Here is a 22103-nt window from a genome sequence, read left to right on the forward strand (position 1 = left end):
CTGTTCTCATGATAGTAAATAAGTGTCATGAGATCTGATGGTTCTATAAATGGGAGCTCCCTTGCACATGCTTTCTCTTGCCTGCTGCCATGTAAGATGTGACTTTGCTCCTCATTCACCTTCCACCATGATTGTGAAGCCTCCCTAGCCATTTGGAACCGAGCCAATTAAATCTCTTGCCTTTATAAATTACCCAGTCTTGGGTATGTCTTTATTAGCAGCATAAGAACAGACTAATACATTGTACAGACAGCTAACATCAGACACAGCAGACTGTAGGATAATTAGACGTCTGTATGTCCATCTTCCTTCCAGGCTCCAGGAATTCTGAGAGCAAGGACCAAATCCCAGGCAGTGCTGCCTTCTGAAGCACGAAAGCCAAACTCTTGCTAATGTATCAGAGCTGTCGACAATCTCTCGCTCTCCCCAGGCCCTGCAGGACACGGTTCAAGCTCACCCCTAGTCTGCCATGCTCATCGCTCCCTTTCCTTCAGCCACATTGGTTTCCTCCTGCCACCCCTCCTGCGCTGGCTCCTCAGTCGCCTGTCCACACACAGGACCTCCCTGTCACTCTAGCACAACATTCTGAATGTGGTCCTAACAGCACTTTCCACAATGAATGATTCTGTTTCTTAGCTCAGTTTTTTAAACATCCCTAATAGAACATAGACCACGAGAGCAAGGTCTCCTGTCTCCTGTCCTTTGCTGGAGCAGTCCGACTCATAAAAGTGTCATAGAATCGATGGCTGGGTGGATGAGTGGATGAATGGATAGGCATTTATCAAATGGAGCTTGAGCTCAGTCAGTGGAGGGGGGAACGCTTATTGCGTTGAACACTGATGCAAAGTGCCCTGGACTTACAACTCCTCTGCTCCCTTCTCAGGCCCATGTTGGACTCGGGAGTCCCTCTGCACAGTGAAGTGCCCCTCGAAGTGTAGCCCCTCACCCCACTGACTTTGTTCAGCAGAAACAATAACAATACCATTCATCCGTCTGTTTTATTTCCTGTAGAGACACCAGCCCAGAAACAGGAGAAAATGACAAAATGAAAAATTGTGGTTTTGAACAAAGCCTACTTTCAGAGACAGCCCTGCTTTCTTCATTATCAAACATACTTGCAGCAGCTGGGACTGCCTGGCAAGGCCGCAGGGACAGGGAAGGAGAAGAAGGAGACAGGAGGCAGGCCAGGGACAGAGCACACTGGCTTGGGATCTGGACAGAGGCGTTCTCAGGTGAGGTGAGAGGTCCTCTGAGCCAAGAGGGGCCCCTTTCCGATGGCCTGAAATCCCAGCATCGCCCCAGCCACTCAATCTTTCTCTTCCTTTCCTCCCTGCCCCACACCCTGGGATTTCACCTCCTGACATCACTGTGCTCCCCCACTCCTGTCTGGAAGTCCTGCTCAGGTTTCTGCCCTCAGCAATTATGGGTTGAACTGCTGCATGGGTCTGCTTGGCTCCCTGGATCCCAGCTTTCCTCCATGTCCCACCCATCAGCAGCTTAGAGACCCTTTGCTGGCTGCAGTGTGGAAACCAGTTAAGGAGCAGACAGCGGGAAGGCTGCATTCAGCATGGCCCAGTCTGAGCCTCAGCTCTACTTTTCTCTCATATCAGCTGGTAAAGTTAGGAAAACTGAACCTCAGTTGTCCTTTCTGTGAGATGGACTCACAGGGCTGTGGTGGGGACCAAGGGAAACAGAGCCCATGACAGCACAGTGTCAGCCACAGATGAAGCTTCAGTGTAGAATGTGTAGGATGCCCCAAACCATGTGGCTACAAGTACCACAGCTGATGCTTCTGGAAGATTTACTAAGAGGTAGAGATGTATTGATTCTCCTATATATTTTCTTGATACTTGGTTTTAATATAAAAATGCAACATGGAATAGTCAATGGGTGTAATACACCCATGGACACTCTTCATTATTCTCTATTGCCTCTAACCCAGCTGAGAACTCCCCATGTGCCAGGCACTGTTAGGTGCTGTGTTTACATACTAGTGATCTCACTTAATCCTCACAATAGCTCTGACAGGTGTGAGTTTCCACTGTCTCCTTTCTATAGATGAGGAAGTGAAGGTGCAGAGAGGTGAGGCCACTGGCCTGGGTGTTTTAGTCTAATTTAGTAGACCTAGAAACGTCTATTCAAAAAGTAGCATCTTTATTTAATTTGGGAGCACTGGTAGCAGAGCTGGAAAGTGAGTTAGGGAAAGGAAGTTAGCCAGTAAAGGGCTGTTATCAAGGGTGTTACCACTGTGAGCATCTGCAGTTTACACGTGTTGGGGAACTCTGGAGCCCATCAAGAATATGTGACTCAGAGTTAGGATGCCAAATGGTGAGGGAGCTGAGGTATTGATACTCCAACTGCCACCAGTCCTTGGTGGAGGGCTGCTCCTGTGGGTATTGATGCCTGCTTGATAATGGATAGCACTGTCTCTGGTGGAGAGGGAAAGCCCTCAGGCAAGACAGGTGCAGGCAATTGGCAGCACAGCTGGTATACACTGAAATGATGAGGACTCAGGGGGATATAGGTGGGGAATCAACCACTTCTGCTATACTAGGGTGTTGTATGTGGTAGGGATGTGTCCAGAAGGAAACTCAGGTCTGATTTCCAATCCCCTGTTTAGGGGTTGACCATATAATACAAATGGGTACCTTGGAGAGTACCAGGAAGCTAATCCTCTTCCTGTTTTCAAAACCTGACACCACCACCATGATAATGTGATGAAGATGGTGGTGATGATGTTCATGATGACTAGCATTTATTGAAAGCTGGAAGTATTCCAGGAAGTTTTATAAGCACTTCACATATGATACAGCATTTAATCACACAACAACCCTGTGGAGGGAGTGCTCATTTTTCTCATGTTACAGCTGAGGAAACAGCACCAGAGAGGCTATAGGGAAGCCTGGACTCCAAAACAATTTTGTTTAACTCAAAGGCTAGGACAGGCATTTTTAGGGATGTGGGGCTATTTGCTAAAGTTGGCTCTTGTTTTTAGGAGACTTTTAAGTCAAATATAGTTTCCCACTACCTCAAATAGAAATATAGTGGAAATCTCATTGTTGTATGTTTGGAACCAGGGTTAGAAGGATCTAATCTTGCTCTGTATCTTTGGACATGTTCGTTATTCCCTCTGAGCCTCTGTACCCTTGTCTGTAGAGTAAATGAGGGGCTGGATAAGATGCTCTCTGGGTTCATTACAGCTCAGAGGGTATCTGTTTCAGGGACTGTTATTCAGGGGCTGACAGTAGAACCATGGAGCTCACAGAGCCAATGTCCTAGCCTGGCTGCCCAAGGCAGGGAACTTAAACAAGTCACCTGATACTTTGCAGTTGGAGTCTCCCCACCTATAAAATGTGAGGCACATCCACCCACCTGGCCTGAATTTAGGATTAAGAGGGGTTGTGTTTGTGACCGTGATGCACACTCTGAGGGAGATAACAGTGATCCTTATTGCGTCATGAATACCCCCATAGCTCCATCTTGTCCAGCCCTTTGATGTCTGTTATCTTAGGCAGGGAGAGGTTTGCAAACGGACCTGGAAGACGGGCTGTGTGAGTGGAAACCCCAACTGCCATTTGTTGGCTGTGTGATCTCAGAAGAGTCCTCAAATTCTCCAGGAGCGTCTCTCTCCATCTGTGAAATGAGGATGTCCACTCTATCTACTTTCTAAAGTTGTAAAGATTTTGGTCAGAAATGGGGTAAAGGAGCACTTTAGTGCAATGCCTGGCACACAGTCTTTGCACAAGTAGCTAGAATTAGTAGCAGGCTGAATAATGATTTTATAGCTTTACTTTGATTTTACTATTTTTTGCTTAACTTGGTTCCACACCTATTATTTCATCCCCTCAGCAACTGCATATAAAAACAAACAAGGTGTGATTCCCATTTCAGAGATTAAACAAACTAACAGATAAACAAAGCCTGGAAAACATAACCAGTGTGTGAATGGGCGATGGTGTTGCAGCTGGCTGGCAGTGGCTGGCATGTAAGCTGCAGTTTGTGTGTGTCTGTCCTCCCACATCTGCAAGGTCCAATCTCTCCTCTCCCTACTATCTCTGACCAAATCACTCTCAGCTTAATTTTTAAAAATCGGTATGCACAGGGTTGTTGATGATTTATCGTTCTGTTAACAAAGCAAGTTAAGACAAAGTCTATAAACTTGTTTATGATGTCTTTTGCAGGAATGCCACTTCCTAAAATTTTATGTTTGCTAACTTACTCATTTTTTCTTATGGTTTATGTTTGACAGACCAGGAAACAATTTTGTAGCATGTATAACAAATAAGCAATTACTATACAAAATATGTAAAGATTATCTAGAAATCATTCAGTAAAGAAAACTAGCATAGTAGTAAAACAGGCAAAGGATATGGCCTAGCATCACCAAAGGGGGACGTGGGAACCATCAGTAAACATAGGGAAGGATTTCCAGTCTCAATGGTAATCAGGCAAACACAGATGAAAACCACAATATAACCCTGTATGCCCAGCAGACTGACAAAACGACAAAACATTATACACATATAATTTATACCTATATAATGTACCATTATATAGATATAATATATATAGATCTATATATAATGTTTATATGTATTATATATAATGTTTATATATTATAGTTATATATAATGGTATATTATATACAATTATATAGATATAAATTAAATAAACATTAGCTATATAATTTATATCTATAATGTATGTATATGTTTATATACATAACGTTTAATGTTTATATATTATATATAATTTATATATATACATACAACATACATACAACATACACACACACACACACACACACACACATAAAGGTCACTTTCTAGAGCAATTGGAAATACGTGGGAAAGTTAAAAATTGTGTACCCCACAGCCCAATCATTAAACTTAAGGGTACATACCTCCAAAAAATGCTCTCAATTCATCTCTATCTCAAGCTTAAAGGGCAGCTGTTGCTCACATTTTCCTCATAAGTAAAGTGCATAGAGATGCACCCCCCTTTTCAAAGTCCAAGGCTTGCTAATTATGATAGTAATACATTAGAAACTATGTAAACACCACTAACAGGAGAATGAATGACGTATGAATGAATATATAACAAAGTATTATGCTTTAGCTAAAAAAACAATTAAAGCTTAGACACATAATTTTGAGTAAACAAAAAAAGCCAGATGTAGTCCATTATTTACATAAACTTCCAAGAATCTATCCTATGCCTAATGGTACTATATTTGCTTATGCTTATGTATACATGGATACCTAAAATGGTTTTGGAAAGAGCTTTCCCCACATCATGTTTCCTGTTGTTTCTCAGGCAGTGGGGGATGCTCTTGGGCATGGGAGCTAAGGTTGACTTCAGCTTGAAGACGGAACATGTGGATCACTTGCAAGGTGTCTGTGTGTGTTGTATTACATACATACTTATGGTGTATGCATCTCTGTGGCTACAGATGTGGGTATGTATTGCTAGAGGGAAGAAAGAAAAATTAAAGGAATAAAAAAACAGAAGAGAAATGAAGTAAGGAGCGAAGAGAAAAAAATAAAAGAAGGAAAGAACATTGATTCAGGATGGAAGGATAAATGTTCAGTTATTACCAGTTGTTATCCCTAGTTGGTGCAATGAGGATGATTGTTGCTTATTTTCCACATATTTTCCAATTTTTTTTACAGTCAAGGAAGAAGGAAAAAATCTGTATTTAAATTTATCAGAAACTATTATATATCTATCCACCTACATGCATATATACATTCATATACATATGTACATATATGTATGTATTTGTGTGTGTGATCTTTGCGGACCTAGGAGCTACCTTTCTCTAAAATTATTTATGCAGCCAGAGCCATTTCAGTCTTGCTCTCTTTTGTGGGTACTGGTGTCCCCAGTGCTGAGCACAGTGCCTGGCACATAGTAGGTGCTCAATGTATATATGATGAATGATTGATGGAATGGTTGAATAACTGAATGAGTTAATACATGGGTGATGGTGAATTGCAGTTCCAATATGGCAGTTTTCTGAGTCAGGGTCTTTCCTTCTAAGACGGTCCAAGGTGATGATTTGGTACACGGTTCATGCAGGTGTGGAGAACACTGAGGGCACTTAGCTCCCAAGGCTTCTCCCCGGTGGCCTGGAACCTGGGCTGCAGAAGGCCCCCTGGTACTCACGTCAATGGGCACACTGTCGTAGAGGCGCTTGCCAATCACAGTCTTGCCCTGGATATCAATGTTCTCCCGTTCTTCCATGGGTAATGTTTGCACCAGCGCACAGTCAATGTACAGGGAGGCGTTCTGGGCCTGGATGCTCAGGGCGATCTTGTGCCAGTCCCGGTCAAAGAGGTCATTGACCCGGGAACCTCGGAAGACCACCCTGACAGCATCTTTCATGGCACCCACAGCGTTGTACTCCACTGCCTTGTTTTCACCATCCAGCCGGATGGAGACCTGGGGAGGGAAGGACCAGAGACTCCTTGAGCTTCTTGGGGCCAAGGGAAAAGAAGAGAATGGGAAATGGGAGTTCAGAGTCAGACCTGGCAATCCTGAGTCAACCCTGGCTGTGACTCTTACCAGCTGGTCACCTGCCTTCTGACCTTGGACCAATTCCTTCACACCTCTGAGAGCCTCGGGTTCCTCCTCGCACAATGGTGTTACTGAAGTCTACCTTGCAGGCTGTTCTAAACCCGGTATTAAATGGAATAATTGCACTCATACATTAACGCAGGGGTCACAGCCTCAACTGTCTGGAAGGGCTATGCAGGTAAGAGAGCTTTGGTGGGACTCCAAGACAATTCGTGCACAGAGGAGCTTGAGTTGTGAGACCAGCCAGAAATCCTGACTAGTTTGAGTGTCCTTTAAAACCGTAAGCTGGTTAAACCAAACATCTCTTCTGGCCTGGTCTATTACCCTACACTGTCTCTCATTTGAGGATAAAGCTGGGGCCCCCACAAAATAATGTTTCTTGATAGCAGGGGTCTGATCCGTCTGGGTCATTGGGGTAGCCTTTGCAAAATGCACAGGCATTTTGTAATGGGCAAATTCTGGAGAAGATTTTACTGTTTTACTTCTCTTTTTTTGTTTTGTTTTGTTTTTTGAGATAGAGTCTCACTCTGATGCCCAGGCTGGAGTGCAGTGGTGTGATCTCAGCTCACTGCAACCTCTGCCTTCCAGATTCAAGCGATTCTCTTCTCCTGCCTCAGCCTCCTCAGTAGCTGGGATTACAGGTGTGCACCACCACACTCAGCTAATTTTATTGATTTTAGTAGAGATAGGGTTTCACCATTTTGGCCAGGCTGGTCTCAAACTCCTGACCTCAAATGATCTGCCTACCTTGGCCTCTCAAAGTGCTAGGATTACTGGTGTAAGCCACCATGCCCAGCCTGATTGTTTTTTAATAATGAATAAATGAGTATGTTCTCATCCATGTACTCATTTTGTCATCCCTCCAGAATATTCACCAAACATCCTGTGTGCCCAGCAGGCAACATGCCGTGTGTCAGGAACACAACAGTGGGCAACAGATACACAATCAGTGCACAAAAGTATGAACAGAATAGAAGGCACAGAACATGAGTATCCATTGAGTGAATGAAAGAATAAGTATTTCCTTGTTCCATCTCTGGAAGGTTAGTCTTCATCTGCTCTAATATTCACGTGTTGCCCTTCCCTGGGGCTCCCTGCTCCCAGGATCTGACCTTTCAGGACTTCTTCATCTCAGATCCTGGGCCCTTTGGCTTCTAGCTGAGCTTGGCCCATAGGAAGTCCATTGGAATGCAGACCAATGAGCGGGAAGAGAGAGAGATGGGGCATTTTTTCCTCCCACCCCTCCTGGCTTCCCTGTGGCTCCTGAGTGGCTTTGTCCCTCCATGTGCCCCAGTTCTTTGGACATATATCCTCCTCTATGACTAGAACTCACCATCTCCTCCCCGTTCCCCTGCCCATCCAGGCCCAGGTGGTAGCTTCCTCCTGTGGCTGATCCTGGGATGCCTTGGCATTTCTTGTTGGTTTCCTTAACCCTTATCCCTTAACTGCATCAACTCCCTTAACCCCAGTTACTTTGCTACAGCACTCGTCAAAAATGTGGGCTCAGTGGGGGCTGTCCCTTGCCAGCCTACATTTAAACCAATGAATCACTTTTCAGCTGTGTGACCTTAGTTAAGTTATTTAACCTCTCTACAGCTTCTTCATTTGTAATATGGGACCAATAGTAGTGCCTATTTGTGAAGAGGATTATATAAATTTATCCATGAAAATTTAATTAAATGAATTGTCATGAGGATTATTATGAGAATTACAATATATATATAACATTTATATAGTATTTATTATTTGCCAGGCACTGTTCTAAATATTTGCAATAATGAATTAAGCAAGTAAGTTCACAGGCATCACAGCAGTGAAACCTTCCCTGATAAACACATACTCTTGGATTTTAGCCTGGCCATCTGTTCTCACATCCCAAGATGTGATTTATTGACTCTTTTCTTTTTTCTTTTTCTTTCTGTCATCCAGGCTGGAGTGAAGAGGGGTGATCTCAGCTCACTGCAACCTCAACCTCCCAGGTTCAAGCAATTCTCCTGCTTCAGCCTCCTGAGTAGCTGGGACTACAGGTGCATACCACCATGCCCAGCTAATTTTTGTATTTTTAGTACAGATGGGGTTTCACCATGTTGGCCAGGCTGGTCTCGAACTCCTGACCTCAAGTGATCTGCCTGCCTTGGCCTCTCACAGTGCTAGGATTACAGGCATGAGCCACTGTGCCCAACCATTTATTGACTTTTTTCACAGCACAGCATCAGTATATGAAATTATCTTATCCATGTCTTTTGTTCACCTTTTTGCCTTTCATGTCCATCCTTTTAAACAGGCACTTTCTCTCTTCATCTCTGTAACCCCACTGGCTAGAAAAACACATGGTACACAGTGGCACTCAATAAAAAGGTACTGAATGCGTGAAGGAATGAACAAATGAATAAGAGTCTCTGTAGTTAAAGGAAGGTGCTCATGTAGTGCAGGGGGATCAGCTACGTATTCAACACAACCTGGGTCTTCTGGTCTCTTTTTCTGTGCTCCACATGGCTTCAGTACAACCAAGGAAGACTAGGATTTATTTTAATTGCATCATCTATTTTATGCTATGAGTAGGGCATAAAATAGAAAACTACGAAACCCCGTCTAATGATCTAATACTTCTAATACACATAAAGCTAATACTTCCATGATTAAACATGGTCTTCTATTTCACATGTTCGAGCACTGTGTCCCTGAACCTTCAGAGCTTCCTGGGGACATGACTTTCCCATTGTTTCTGCCTCTAGCATGATATAGAGCAAGGGAGGGCACCCAGCAGTCCGATGTCTTGTGTCTACCAATATTACCTGGGTGGCCCTGGGGAAGGCACTTTATATGTCAGCTCCATCAGCAAATCCTACTGGTTCTATTTTCAAAATTAATCTATAGCCTGATTGTTTCTCCTAATCTCAGTATAACTGCCGGCATCCACACTTGCCTGGATCACTACTATGTTCTCCTAATTTGTCCTCCTGTTTCTGGGCCTGTGCAACTCCACAGAGTCTCTTCTCAAACAAAAAGTCCCTACACTGGCCTACAAGACTTGTTGAAATCCAGCCTCAGTTTACCCAAATGACAAATGGGGAAAATGCCAGCTTTTAAGGGCAGTTGTAAATGGCAAATGAAAGCATGCACATATATATCTATAGATGAACTTCTCTATCTGTAGATCTACAATGACTGACAGAGTGCATGGGCATGCAACCGATACCACTCTGCTCACAGTTCATCTTCTTTATAGGTCTTTATCCAACTTTCCTGTGTCTAGCCAGTATTTCCCCAGGGCATGGAAGTGAGCATCATTGGCACTTCTGGTGCCGGGCATTCAACCAAGCCTTGATTAACACGGGTAAATTTCTGTATGCCTCTTCACACAGGAATCTCAAATCTCAAGACAGACTTCATCTCTGCATGGCTCTGTGGTATTTCATCCCATTACTCATTTTGACAGAAGGAGGGGAAGATGCACACATGGCAGACAGGGCACAGACAGCTCTGCAAATGCCATGAAGGAAGAGATCCCAGACTGAGGGGGCGGTGCAGACTCACCCACAAGAATGTAATGTCAGGTGCCCAGTCCCACTGCACCAGACCCTGAGAAAATGGAGAAGCAAGACCTGTGCAATTGGAGATGGAGTTGGATGGGAATGCAATGGACTTCTCCAGAAAAGTGGCCTCTGGAGAAGAATCCCGACTCCTCCATTCAGCCTCCCACACTTACAAAATCAAGCCTCTCAGCAGTTAAGTTTGAAAATGTCTCTGCGTCTCAGTATGACCAGGGATGTTATGGAAAAACCATTCAACAGGACTAATTGATCAGGACAGGCTTGGAACACAAGCCAGCTGAGCATGTGGTTAAAAGCACAGATGTGGGAACCTGAATGACTGGGTTCAAATCTCAACCCCTGCTCTTATTACCTGTCAAAAGGTAAGCAAATTTCTTAGGCTCTCTGTGGCTCAGTTTCCTCATATCTGTGATGCTAACAGTAGAAAATATTCAGAGTTATTATGAAGACTAAATGAATTAGTATTTGTAAAGCCCTCCAAACAATCCCCAGCTCCTACTAAGAGCATGTACATGTTGATAAGCAAATGCATCTGAAGTCAGGGCCCAGCCTCAACCTGGGAGGGTGAGCTCACTGTTTAAGAATGTCTTGCCCTCTCAGATGGCAGGCCATGAGTGTGATTGCTGGAGTCCAATTGCTTGAGCAAGCTTTTATTTTATTTTAGCCCCTAGTGAAAGTTTAGTCAGTATCTCCCAGCTGTAAGTGAGTAATATCTTCATCCAGTTAATTTTTCTAGGAGAGGAGAAAGAAATGGTTTGTCTACGACTTGAGAACAAGGGGATTTGGATTTGGCAGAGAACAAATAGTAGTGTTGTTTTATCTCAAACCAACAGATGGTGTTGATGGCTTTGAATTTCAGATTTCTCTTTCCTCACCGGACTGTGTGCTGGTGGAGAGCTGTCCTACCTTCATGGGAACTGAAAGCTGAAACACACCAGAGGTGAGTAAAGACAGGACCCAGAGCTTTATTCAGAAGAACACTGAAGGGAAATTCTCATGATGAGATTTTATTACGTATCAGGCACTGTTCTAGATGCTTTACAGACCAATATTCCATCTGATTCTCCCACCAACAGTTCACGGTAGGTACTCTATTTTCCATTTTACAGCTCAGAAAACCAAGACTCAGAAAGATAAAGTAACCCATCCCAGGACCCACACCAATGAAGGAGTAGACATGAGACCTGAACCAGGTCTATGTGACCCTGAGCCAGTGCCCTCCACGGCATCATGAAGCTGGGTCACTCATGCTGCCAATAGCAGGTGTCACAGGACAGCAGAGTTGGCGTCCATGTCCTTGGCTAGACCAAGTGTCTCGGAGGACAGGAACTCAGTCTTCTTTACCCCCATCAGAAGGCCTGGTACTACATTATCATTAGGACAAGAAGCTGGACCTCTTGGGTCTCATGACATCCCCCCTGCAGGTCCTCTGAGCCTCCATACACCAGGCTCTCAATCTCTCTAGGCCCAGGGATAAGAGCCCTGGAGAAAACATGGTGGGTGGTGCCATCCACTGTGAGAGGGGAACAGAAAGCTCAGGACCACTGAGATAAGGCACTGCTGCCCTTACCTGTGGGATGCCGTACTGGTCGATGACCTGCCAGATATACCAGTCTTCCTTCCGAGAGGTTTTCCTGAACCGGAAGGTTGTGACAAAGGCATACTCATCAGGTAAACCCTGGGGGAAAACATCCCTGGAGAAAAATGGAGACAAACACACCAGGCTTGGCGATGAGGGCAGGGAGCCAGCAAAATGAGCCCACACAACCCACCAGTGATCAAGCCCTGCCAATTTGACTTCCTAAATATTTCCACCATCCACCTTCTTGGCCTGCCTTCACTGCTTTCTCCTTAGGTCAGGGCCTCAATGTGACCTAGACCATCGTCATGACCCCTGAGGCTCCAACATCAGCACCTTCAAATCCATCCCTATGATGCATCTGCTTCCATCTCTCCACCACCACGACTGATGACATCCACAGTAAACGCTAAATGGTCACGCCCCCGGGATCAAATATGGAGAGACTCCCAGCTTCGCTGCTCCCTGATGCATCCCTCCTTGGCCAGGACAAATGGATATACCTTATCCTGCTTGGTGCCCTGTCCCAGATGCCAGGATGCCATGGTCTGAATGTTTCTGTCTTCCTAAATCGATATGTTGAAATCTTCACACCAAGGAGATGGTAACAGAAGATGGGGCTTTGGTGGGGGGTGATTAGGTCATGAGGGCAGAAAGTTCATGAATGGGATTTGTGGCCTTATAAGAGAGACCCCAGAGAGCTTGTTTACCCCTCCCACCGTGTAAGAGTACAGGGAAGCATGGTGTCTATGAGGACCCTGATCTTAGATCCCCAGCCTGCAGAACTGTGAGGAGTAAATGCTGTGTATAAGCCACCCAGCTTAGCTTATAGTGCTTTGTCATAGCAGCCAGAATAGACTGGGATGTAGCACATCCTCTTCTCTCCCACAAGGCCCAGGTTCCTGCCTGGCCTGTGGAGCCAGCCCCTCACCTTGGGGAGGCGTCAGCTCCCTGTTGCTCCACCCCCACCGAGTCCTGGGGCTGCTTTTCGTCTTCCAAATTCAGAAATGAAAATTGTTAATTCCCTTCTGTGGAGGCTCAATCCCCCCCACTGAGAACCAAGATGCCAACCCTCAGTCTCTCTGTCCTCGGAGCACTCTCAGGCCAGCTGCTCTTCCATCTTCCTCTGTGTCATGAACAGGGCACCTGAGCTCCCTCCTGCCTCTTGCATGTCAGCACAGAACCCCGCCACCCCCACCAACACACAGCCTCTCCTGACTGCATATCCCCAGCCGGGACCTGAGCAATCTCCCACTTCCCCTCTTTCTTCCTCTTCTTCCCTCCACAACAGGGTTCTGGGAAACGTCACTGACATCACCCCCTCCTTCCTCATCTCTCCCCATCTGCTTGACTCACAGCCACCTGTCTTCCAGCTCTCCAGACTCCCCATGTTTTCCTCGTGAAGTCCCTGGTGAGGAAACACTGACAAATCCCTGTCCCTCAGCACCCACTCGGGTCCCTGCAGCACGGCAGGCACTTCATAAAAGCTGAAGGAATGCAGAACTTTGAAAACTGTCAACAGCCATTTCCATGGAGAAACCTCTCTTTCGCCAGTGCTAGTACAGGGCCTGGTTGATTTTCCTGGAGGGCGTATCCTAGACAACACACATGTGGGAGCTGCCCCAAGCCTTGTAGGAGTCTGAGCAGCCTCCCTGGCCCCCACCCACTCGATGGCAGCAGCAACCCTTCACTCAGTTGTGACAACAAAATTGCCTCCAGACACTGCCCAAGGTCCCCTGGGGGGTGGGGGTGAAATTTCTCTTAGTTGAGAACCACTGATTTATCCTAGACTTACATCCTATCAAAATAAAGTTTAGCTTACTTTTTCGTAGTGTTTCTCAGATTCAATAAAGCACTTACGCTTAGGATCTCATTTGATATAAGATTCTAAGATTTAATAAAAATACATATCTTTTGAGAGCTTAACACAAGCTCACCACAACTCTTTTCACATATTGCCTAATTTCTTCCTCACGAGAATCTATAAAGAAGGTATTACAGGCGTGAACCCGGGAGGCAGAGCTTGCAGTGAGCCAAGATCACACCACTGCACTCCAGCCTGGGCGACAGAGCGAGATTCTTCTCAAAAAAAAGGTATTTTGATCCTCGTACTATAGCTGAGGGCACCAGGCTCTAAGGGGTTAACTCCATGCCATCTGGCTACTAAGTGGCAGAGGGAGACACACCTGGGACCTGCTCTCCTGGGCTCTTCTCTTAATCACCAGCTGACTGCACCTTAACTGCACAGCCAGCGGTGGGGGAGCCCAATCCTGCCCTGGGGGCTGGGGGCTGCTTCAGGAATGTACATGATATTGACTTCCCCGCTGGAGAAGGTGGACCCTGCCTGGCCAGACAGACAGGAAGGGAAGTGGGGAGGCGTCTGAGTTCCTGGTTCTCAGACTTGCAGATCCGCAGGGACTTTGTTTGGCTGTAGGACCTTCCATTAAGATTCTGATTCTCAGTTTACAGCTCCAGGCTGGGAGATGATGGCCCAGTTGTTCAAAGTCATTCTCTGAGTTGGGATTTCACCCAGGATCACATCCAGGTAGTGGGAACAGGGCCCATCACTCATAGCACCTGGACCTCCCTCAGCATTCAGAGACGCCCTCAGTCACTGCCCATGCATGAGGAAGATGGGGCCTCCCTACATGCTGTGTCTGTGGACACATACATGTCTGTGTCCACAGACACAGGCTTTGTAGCCACAGATCAATATGCTGCTTTGTTTTTCATTTTCTCCTTCTTTTCTTTCTTTTTTTTTTTTTTTTTTTTTTTTTCTTTGAGACAGAGTCTCACTTTGTCTTCCAGGCTAGAGTACAATGGCATGATCTCGGCTCACTGCAACTGCTGCCTCCCAGGCTCAACCAACTCCCCTGCCTCAGCCTCCCGGGTAGATGGGATTATAGGCACCCCCCACCACACCTGGCTATTGTTTCGTATTTTTAGTAGACAGGGTTTCAGCTAATTTTTTGTATTTTTAGTAGAGACATGGTTTCATCACACTGGCCAGGCTGGTCTCGAACCCTGGACCTCAAGTAATCTGCCTGCCTCGGCCTCCCAAAGCGCCGGGATTACAGGCATGAGCCACAACGCCTGGCCATTTTCTCCTTATTTTCTTAATGAATCCAATTATGCTATTTTTTTTCCCTGAATACACTTTCTTCTTATACCTTTGAAATACACACAGACAAGTATATCATAAGAAAAAGTACAGATTTATCTGTTAATGACTTTTTATTCCGCTGATTATAACAACTTTTGCTTAGGTTATACACACACATATGTGGCTATATGTGCATGTGTGTGTATATATATACACCTACACGTGTGTTTATATATGTACCCATATGTACCTATATATACATACATATGTGTATCAGTCATTTTAATCAGGGAGAAAAAAGATCATTAACAGAAAACATCTAAAGAAAGGAAATAGCCGAATCCAATCTTTTCCACAAATAATAGAGCAGATGTGACAGTGGAAGGGTAAAGGGTGTGTAATTAGAGGACCTGAGTTTGAGGCCAGCCTCTGCTTCTTTCCCTCTTTCTTCCTCTGACCTGTGAGGTGTTGAACAAATCACTGTCCCATTTCGAGTCTCAAATGTTGTACAAGCTAAGTGAAAAGTGTAATACCTGCCTTGCTCATTTCTGTTATTGTCATGAGAAATAAGTTAGATAAGGTGCATCAATGCCCTTTAAATATTAAACAGGTGAGAAAAAATATAAATATTGAAAGTGACATCTCTTTTCTTTATGAACAAAATTAACTTGCTAACTAAAATTTTATGTATGTGTGTTTAAACTTCAAAGCTTTAGAAATTAAAAGTGTAATATCCTTTCTTGAAATGAAAGAGCCTTGCCAATTTGATTTTGTTTTGGGTGCTTTGCCATTAAAACAAATGTGGAAATTCCTCCTCAGAGCAACTCTCAGAGAACAGGAAGGAGCCCAAATCCGTGACCCAGAATCAGGGTCCCATGCTGTGTTCCACAGAGCATTGCCTGAATTCGGCCACTTTGCTCTTTGATGCAAGTGCCTCCTTAGAAGGTTAGCAAACAGAGTGGTCCTTGGTTAGACACTTCCACTAGATTTGTGTAACTTTTGCTTTCTTTATTTTGTTCGTTCTCTTTTGCATTTTTTTCTTAAAGTTCCATGCAATTTTTTTCTGCCTACAAGTGGAATGGGTGGTGAATTGGACATATTGGGCAAAGAAGTGAGGGGGAGTGAAGAAGGAAACAGGGTGTAGACTCTGCTCATCCCTGTGCACCCCCACGAGCATGGGGCTAGGTGATTCATAATAACATCCCCCAGCACCTGGCTGTGTGTGGAGAGAGAACAACCTCGTCGTCTGGGAAAATGACTCTCTCAAGAGTTGGCTGACAGCGATTATTGTCTTCGTTTCACGAAAACGAGACTCAGAGAGGAAGTGACTTGTCTCATTTCTTCTTCTGTAAAATCGCTCTTGGAATGCAGACACTGAGCCATGGATGAAATGACATTAGGGTCTGACACAGTGCCTGGTGTGCGGTTGGCACTCAGAGAATGTTCATTGAATTAAAAAAACAAAAAGGATCACACACATGCAGAAACCCATACTCTATGAGCTGGCGTTCAAAGCCAGTCTTTGCCAGACTAGCATCTGAAAGAACATTTTCACTCCTTACAGGCTGTTGACTCATTCATTCAGCAAATATTTCCTCATTCCCTACTCTGGGCAGGGCTTAGTTGGGTGCCGAGACTGTAGCAGAAACTGCCGAGACTATAGCAGAAACCAAGACTCAGTTCCTTTCTAGGACTTCTCATTGAGTAGGTGAGATAAGACTATTGCACAATTGATCAGCTAACTTCAACTTTAACACATTTTGTATAGAAGTACAAATGGGGAGGAGCTGGGTAAAATGAGGCTGAAACCTACTGGGCTGCATTCCCAGATGGTGAAGGCATTCTAAGTCACAGGATGAGACAGGAGGTCAGCACAAAATACAGGTCATAAAGACCTTGCTGATAAAACAGCTCGCAGTAAAGGAGCCGGCCAAAACCCACCAAAACCAAAATGCCCATGACAGTGACCTCTGGTCGTCCTCACTGCTACACTCCCATCAGCACCATGACAGTTTATAAATGCCATGGCAATGTCAGGAAGTTACCCTATATAGTCTAAAAAGGGGAGGCATGAATAATCCACCCCTCGTTTAGCATATCATCAAAAAATAACTATAAAAATGGGCAACCAGCAGCCCTTGGGGCTGCTCTGTCTCTGGAGTGGCCATTCTTTTATTTTTTTACTTTCTTAATAAACTTGCTTTCACTTTGCACTGTGGACTCACCCTGAATGCTTTCTTGCACAAGATCCAAGAACCCTCTCTTGGGGTCTGGATTGGGTAACAATGTCATTTTTGTTTTCAAAAGATTTGTCTGCCTGTAGTAAGAATAGAGCATTCATTTTGGTATCATCTTTAGCCCCTGACTGGAGGCCCAGTAAGTGTCAGGAACTGGACAAATCTTTACATCGTATCCTATCAAGAATGTTGCAAGGCAGGAACATTCACTTTGGATTGAAAACGTGAGAAAATTGAGGCACAAGGGCATTCAGTAATGTGTAAAGCCAAGTACCCCGTCAACACTGATACTCAACTGACCAAAGCCACTCCGTGATTCTGGTGAAGCCACACCAGCCACGAATGCAGTGTCAGGCCCTTAGTAGGTGCTATGCACTACTAAACCATACCCGTTTGTTATTTCATGAACGGATGGAAAAACACATGGATGAATGAATGATTAATGCCAAATGTGTATGGAGAGATAGGTGTAGAAGGATCAGAGAACCAATGAAGTCAATGATAATAGAATGGCTAAAAAAACAGCTTGAATTCCCTGGTCCAGTGGTTCAGCTCCTTCATCGCGGGGCAAACTTACCAGGCACTGAGTAGGTTAAAGCCCGGCTCAGTGCCAAGTATGAAACTGAGGCTGCTGGACCCCTTTCTTGCCCTCTCCCATGACACCCTGGGCAGGTCTGGAAAGAGAAGTGGCCACTCACTCAGTACTTTGCACCACAGGGAAGGATCCCATCCGTACATAGGAACTCTGAGCTCCATTCTCTCTCTTCCCCAAGATTTCCTTCACACTGAACAAATCCATCAGGTCAAAACCTGTACAAAGAGAAGAGCTGGGAGTGAGTTTGGTGAAGGAAGAGTATAAAAGACAAAGGAAAATCACATCTGCTGACTGCAAAGGCAGCCTGCCCATCCTGCCCCAGGAGAACAGATGTGGAGGGAATTGTTCAAATACATATTCAGGGAGAAAACATAAGCACCCAAGTAATGAGATGTACAGCTTCGGCTTCAACTCCAGGAAAAAAATGCAGAAGAACACAGACACTGGCTTTCTCAAGAAAATGTGTGTGCATGTGGTTAAGCGTGAGACAAATGGAGGGTGTCCTGGTTGTGTGAGGGCCGCAGGGCCTTGGTGTTCACGAAACCCAGATGTGTGCTCTTCGCTCATGCAGGCTGGCTCTGCAGGCAAACGGCCACTCAGGGCTTTCCTTCCTGCAGCCGTATTTCTGCCTCGCATTTGGACTTTATGTGAGTAACAGTTTGGCAGCTTTTAAGTTTCATGATTTTTAAAGAGAGAAACATCAGAGAGGAATAAACTGTCTTCATGATACTGCATTATTTGAAATGATTTTGTTTTGTTTTGCTTTGTTTTTCCTTAGTTCAGTTTAATTTCCCTCTGGGAGAGGACCTTATATGCATTGTCAATGTAAAGTAACAGAAAAATCAGGGGCTTTGGACTTGGGTGAGGGTCAAGGGTAAGGATGGGGGTTTGATCCTGAGCGGCCATGTGTATGTGACACTGGGCAAGTTACATGAGCCACAGGAGTCTCGGGTACTTCACTGTGGAAGGACAGCAGTGATGCCTGCTGGGTAGGGCTCTGTGATAATTGTGTAAGACCCTAAATATGCGTCACTCAGCATATGGTAAGAAATTCATAGAGCGGGTTTCTTTTTACAAGTTATTCCCCACAACCACCAGGACATGCTTTCCACATTCCCCCACAATGGGTTGCTTTCTGCAGACTGGGTTCTCAGAGGGGCCTGAGGACAACACTTGTTCTGGAGGCTAACAGTGTGACTCAACACCTGCCTGAAACTGTCTCTCTCAGACACTGGGGAAAGCTCTCAGCAGGTTACAGGGAAGCTGGCTGAAGGCAGGCACTAGGCTGAACTCACCTGTGCACCCCCAGGGATAATATACTTCTCAGTATTCGTACCTAACCCATGAGATTTTAGGAAGAGTTCCTCACTGTTTCCAATATTCTAAGGCACTACTGAAAAAAGAGAAAAAGAAAAAAAAAAAAAGGAAATGGACTTGTAGGATTAACATAATGATTGAAGCCTCTTAGCCTCTTTTACCACTAAATTCTTCCCAAAGAGATTATTTATTCATTCAGTACATGCTTTTGAGAGCCAGGTCCACACCAAGCATTGTGTAAGAAATGTCAGGGAGGGGAGCAAGTAGTCCTGATGTAAAGTTTGAGTATTAGAACCGGACAGATCTGGGTTGTGATCCTAATCACCATGTCTTTGCTGGGTGACCTTAGGCAGGTTGCCTGACATCTCTGAGCACTGGTTTTTTTTCATCTGTAAAAAGGGGATTATTTTCAAATGCACCTCATTGCTATGAGACTTAAATGATACAAAGTTCTTCTTACAGTACCTGACATACAGTAAATCACCAACAAAGCACTTTTTATATTTACTGTTTTCTCATCACAATTGCAGCATCCTCTAATGCTAAATTCTGTCCACAGATGTCATGTATTTATTCAATAGATGTTTTTGAGAGCTTGCAATATGCCAAGCCCTGTGAGCTCCAGGGTTGGAGCAGGCACCAACACAAAATCCTGGCTCCAGGAGAACTGGAACTGGTGGGGACTCCAGAAATAAGGAAATGCACAGTGCAAGTGTGCAGTACAATTCTAGGCATGAAGAGTCAATGAGCAGGGGCAGCACTGGAGAGGAACAGAGCTGGGGCAACAGGGAAGGTGCTCGGGGAGGAAGCTACCAGGTAGAGGCCTGCTCTGGCCTGCGATGGTCTGGGAAGGGGGTTCTGAGCAGGGGAAGGTTGCTTTGGGATTGAAACCCTACACTTTTTGGATTGGACTGTTCCCTGCCCTTTGCCATTCTGAGGTTGTCAAGTTCTCGGAAAATGACTAAGAGCTGCCATTATGTCATTTTTAAATGGCATTTCACACACCTGCAATTTAATGGAATTCATGATATAATTGTTAAATGATATTGGGTCCTTAAGATGGGAACAGTATTCAGAAGCTTCATTATAGATGGAAAAAGCACCCCTCCAAACTGTGCTTGTTTACACACACTAGTGTGAGTGATTCAGCATCTCTGGAAACGGTTGGTTTGTGGGAGGGAGCAGGCACCCACAGTCCCACAAATGAGATCCCCTGTGGTGCATGGGTTGATCCAGCTGAGAGGCTGCCACTGGGCACAGGCTGAGTGAGGCCAGCTTTCCTCACCTGCCAGCTTCTCGAGGACAGGGCCCAGCTTGCTGAGTTCACCACCCGATATATCCCCCATCCTCGGGACCTGCAGGGCCGGCCCACAGTGCAGATTTGTCAAACTGAATGTCGAGCCTCACTGTGAGCTGTAACGCAGCCTTGATCCCTGGGAGAGACTTTGTGGAGGAGAGAACACCCAGCACGTGGACCAGATACTCCTGAGTGAAGTCCTGCTAATGAGCTGTGTGGCCTTGAGCACAAGCCTCAACCTCTCTGGGCTTGTTGCCTCTGCAGTTTTGTAAAATTGAGATAATAATAACACAGTGTCGTAGACAAGCAAGGGCTATGATAACAATTTACATGCAAATGCCTGTTCCCACACTTTCTCTCCCTGCCAGCTCTCAGGTAATTCACTCAACCTCTCTGGACCTCATGTCTTCATCCACCAAATGGGACATTAAGAATAACCAGTCAGCCGAGCACAGTGGCTCATGCCTGTAATCCCAGAACTTTGGGAGGCCAAGGTGGGCGGAACACTTGAGGTCAGGAGGTCAAGACCAGCCTAGCCAACATGGTGAGACCCTGTCTTTACTAAAAATATAAAAATTAGCCAGGGGTGCTGGTGGGTTCCTATAATCTCAGCTACTTGGGAGGCTGAGGCAGGAGAATTGCTTGGACTCAGAAGGCGGAGGTTGCAGTGAGCCAAAATCGCACCACAGCACTCCAGCCTGGGCGACAGAGAGAGACTCTGTTGCAAAGAGAAAGAAGAAAAGAAAAGGAAAAGAAAGGGAAAGGGAAAAGGAAAAGGAAAAGACCAGTCATCAAGCCTGGCCAGGACAGTGGCCCCGCACAGTGTCTGCCTGTCTGCCAGTGGCAATACATTCTGATTCTACTATTAGACATTCATGTCTTGGAAAATCACTTTGAGTTTTAAATGAGAAAATGTAGAAACATGCCTTAAACACAATAGTTGCTCACTAAAATGCTGGATGCTCTAATGGGTCCCTCATCCTGAATGAGAGCATGATCACTCCTCTAAACCCTCACAAACTCTAGATAAACATGCGGCGTGGAGAGGTGGGTGGGTCTCCCTGACACCAACATCCTGTGAAAGTGGCTGAGTCACTTTCTTTCTGAGTATCAGTCTCCTCATCTGTAGACTGGGAGAGTGGGTGCAATTTGATCATCTTTTATGTTTTTAGCACCAAAAACTGTTGACCATATTTCCCCCAATTTTTGCCATGGCTGGGAAGAGTCCCAGTCAAACTGCATTTTTTGCTTCAGTTAATTTGAATGTGCAATTGTATGCACTGAAGAATCCCTCTGTTCAGTATGCCAGGAGACGGGAGTTAACAGAACAGCTGCAGTTCCTACTCAAAGCCATGGGGTTAATCCCAGTTAAAGGTACAATGCACACTGGGCATTTATGGTGTTTAACGCAGCCCAAGGCACTCTGCTCCCACACAGAGTTCCAGCTGGGAGACTGAGGAAGTTATCTGGTTTTGTTGAGCCTGTTTCTGTAACTGGAAAAATGGAGAGAATAATTTATTGCAGGGGTGTCAGGAGACCTAAGTGTGATGATGGGATTAAATACCTGGGGGGAAGCCAGCACCCCAGAGTTGCTCGGTCAACCCCACTGTCCCCGCCTGGGGACCACAATGGGAACCTGTTGACCCAAGTGAAGCTTGGTCCCCTGGCAATAGCCCTGCCACCACCCCAGAGCCCCGCCTCTTTCACTCTGGTTATAAGGACCAGGCCTCCAGGATGCATGACAGGGAGCAGCCGCCACACCCACCGGAGAAGGAGTCCTGGGGAGTCCCCGAGAGATCCCAAGTTGGACGAGGCCAGTCACCCAGACACTGGGAGACGTTC

The 22103-nt window shown here is 45.4% G+C and overlaps 1 protein-coding gene across 1 annotated transcript in view; it reads right to left on the minus strand.

Annotated features, from left to right (window-relative positions):
* Positions 1-22103, minus strand: part of COL22A1 (collagen type XXII alpha 1 chain) — a 297857-nt gene that overhangs the window by 196073 nt on the left and 79681 nt on the right. Inside the window, exons 5-7 of the mRNA XM_032760938.2 lie at positions 17751-17862; positions 11704-11827; positions 6169-6444 (exon numbers count right to left, since the gene is read on the minus strand). Of these exons, the coding sequence (XP_032616829.1) occupies positions 6169-6444; positions 11704-11827; positions 17751-17862 (512 nt within the window). The remainder of the gene's footprint in view (positions 1-6168; positions 6445-11703; positions 11828-17750; positions 17863-22103) is intronic.

This window comes from Hylobates moloch, unplaced genomic scaffold, assembly GCF_009828535.3.
Source record: "Hylobates moloch isolate HMO894 unplaced genomic scaffold, HMol_V3 SCAFFOLD_9, whole genome shotgun sequence".
NCBI classification, from domain to species: Eukaryota; Metazoa; Chordata; class Mammalia; order Primates; family Hylobatidae; genus Hylobates; species Hylobates moloch.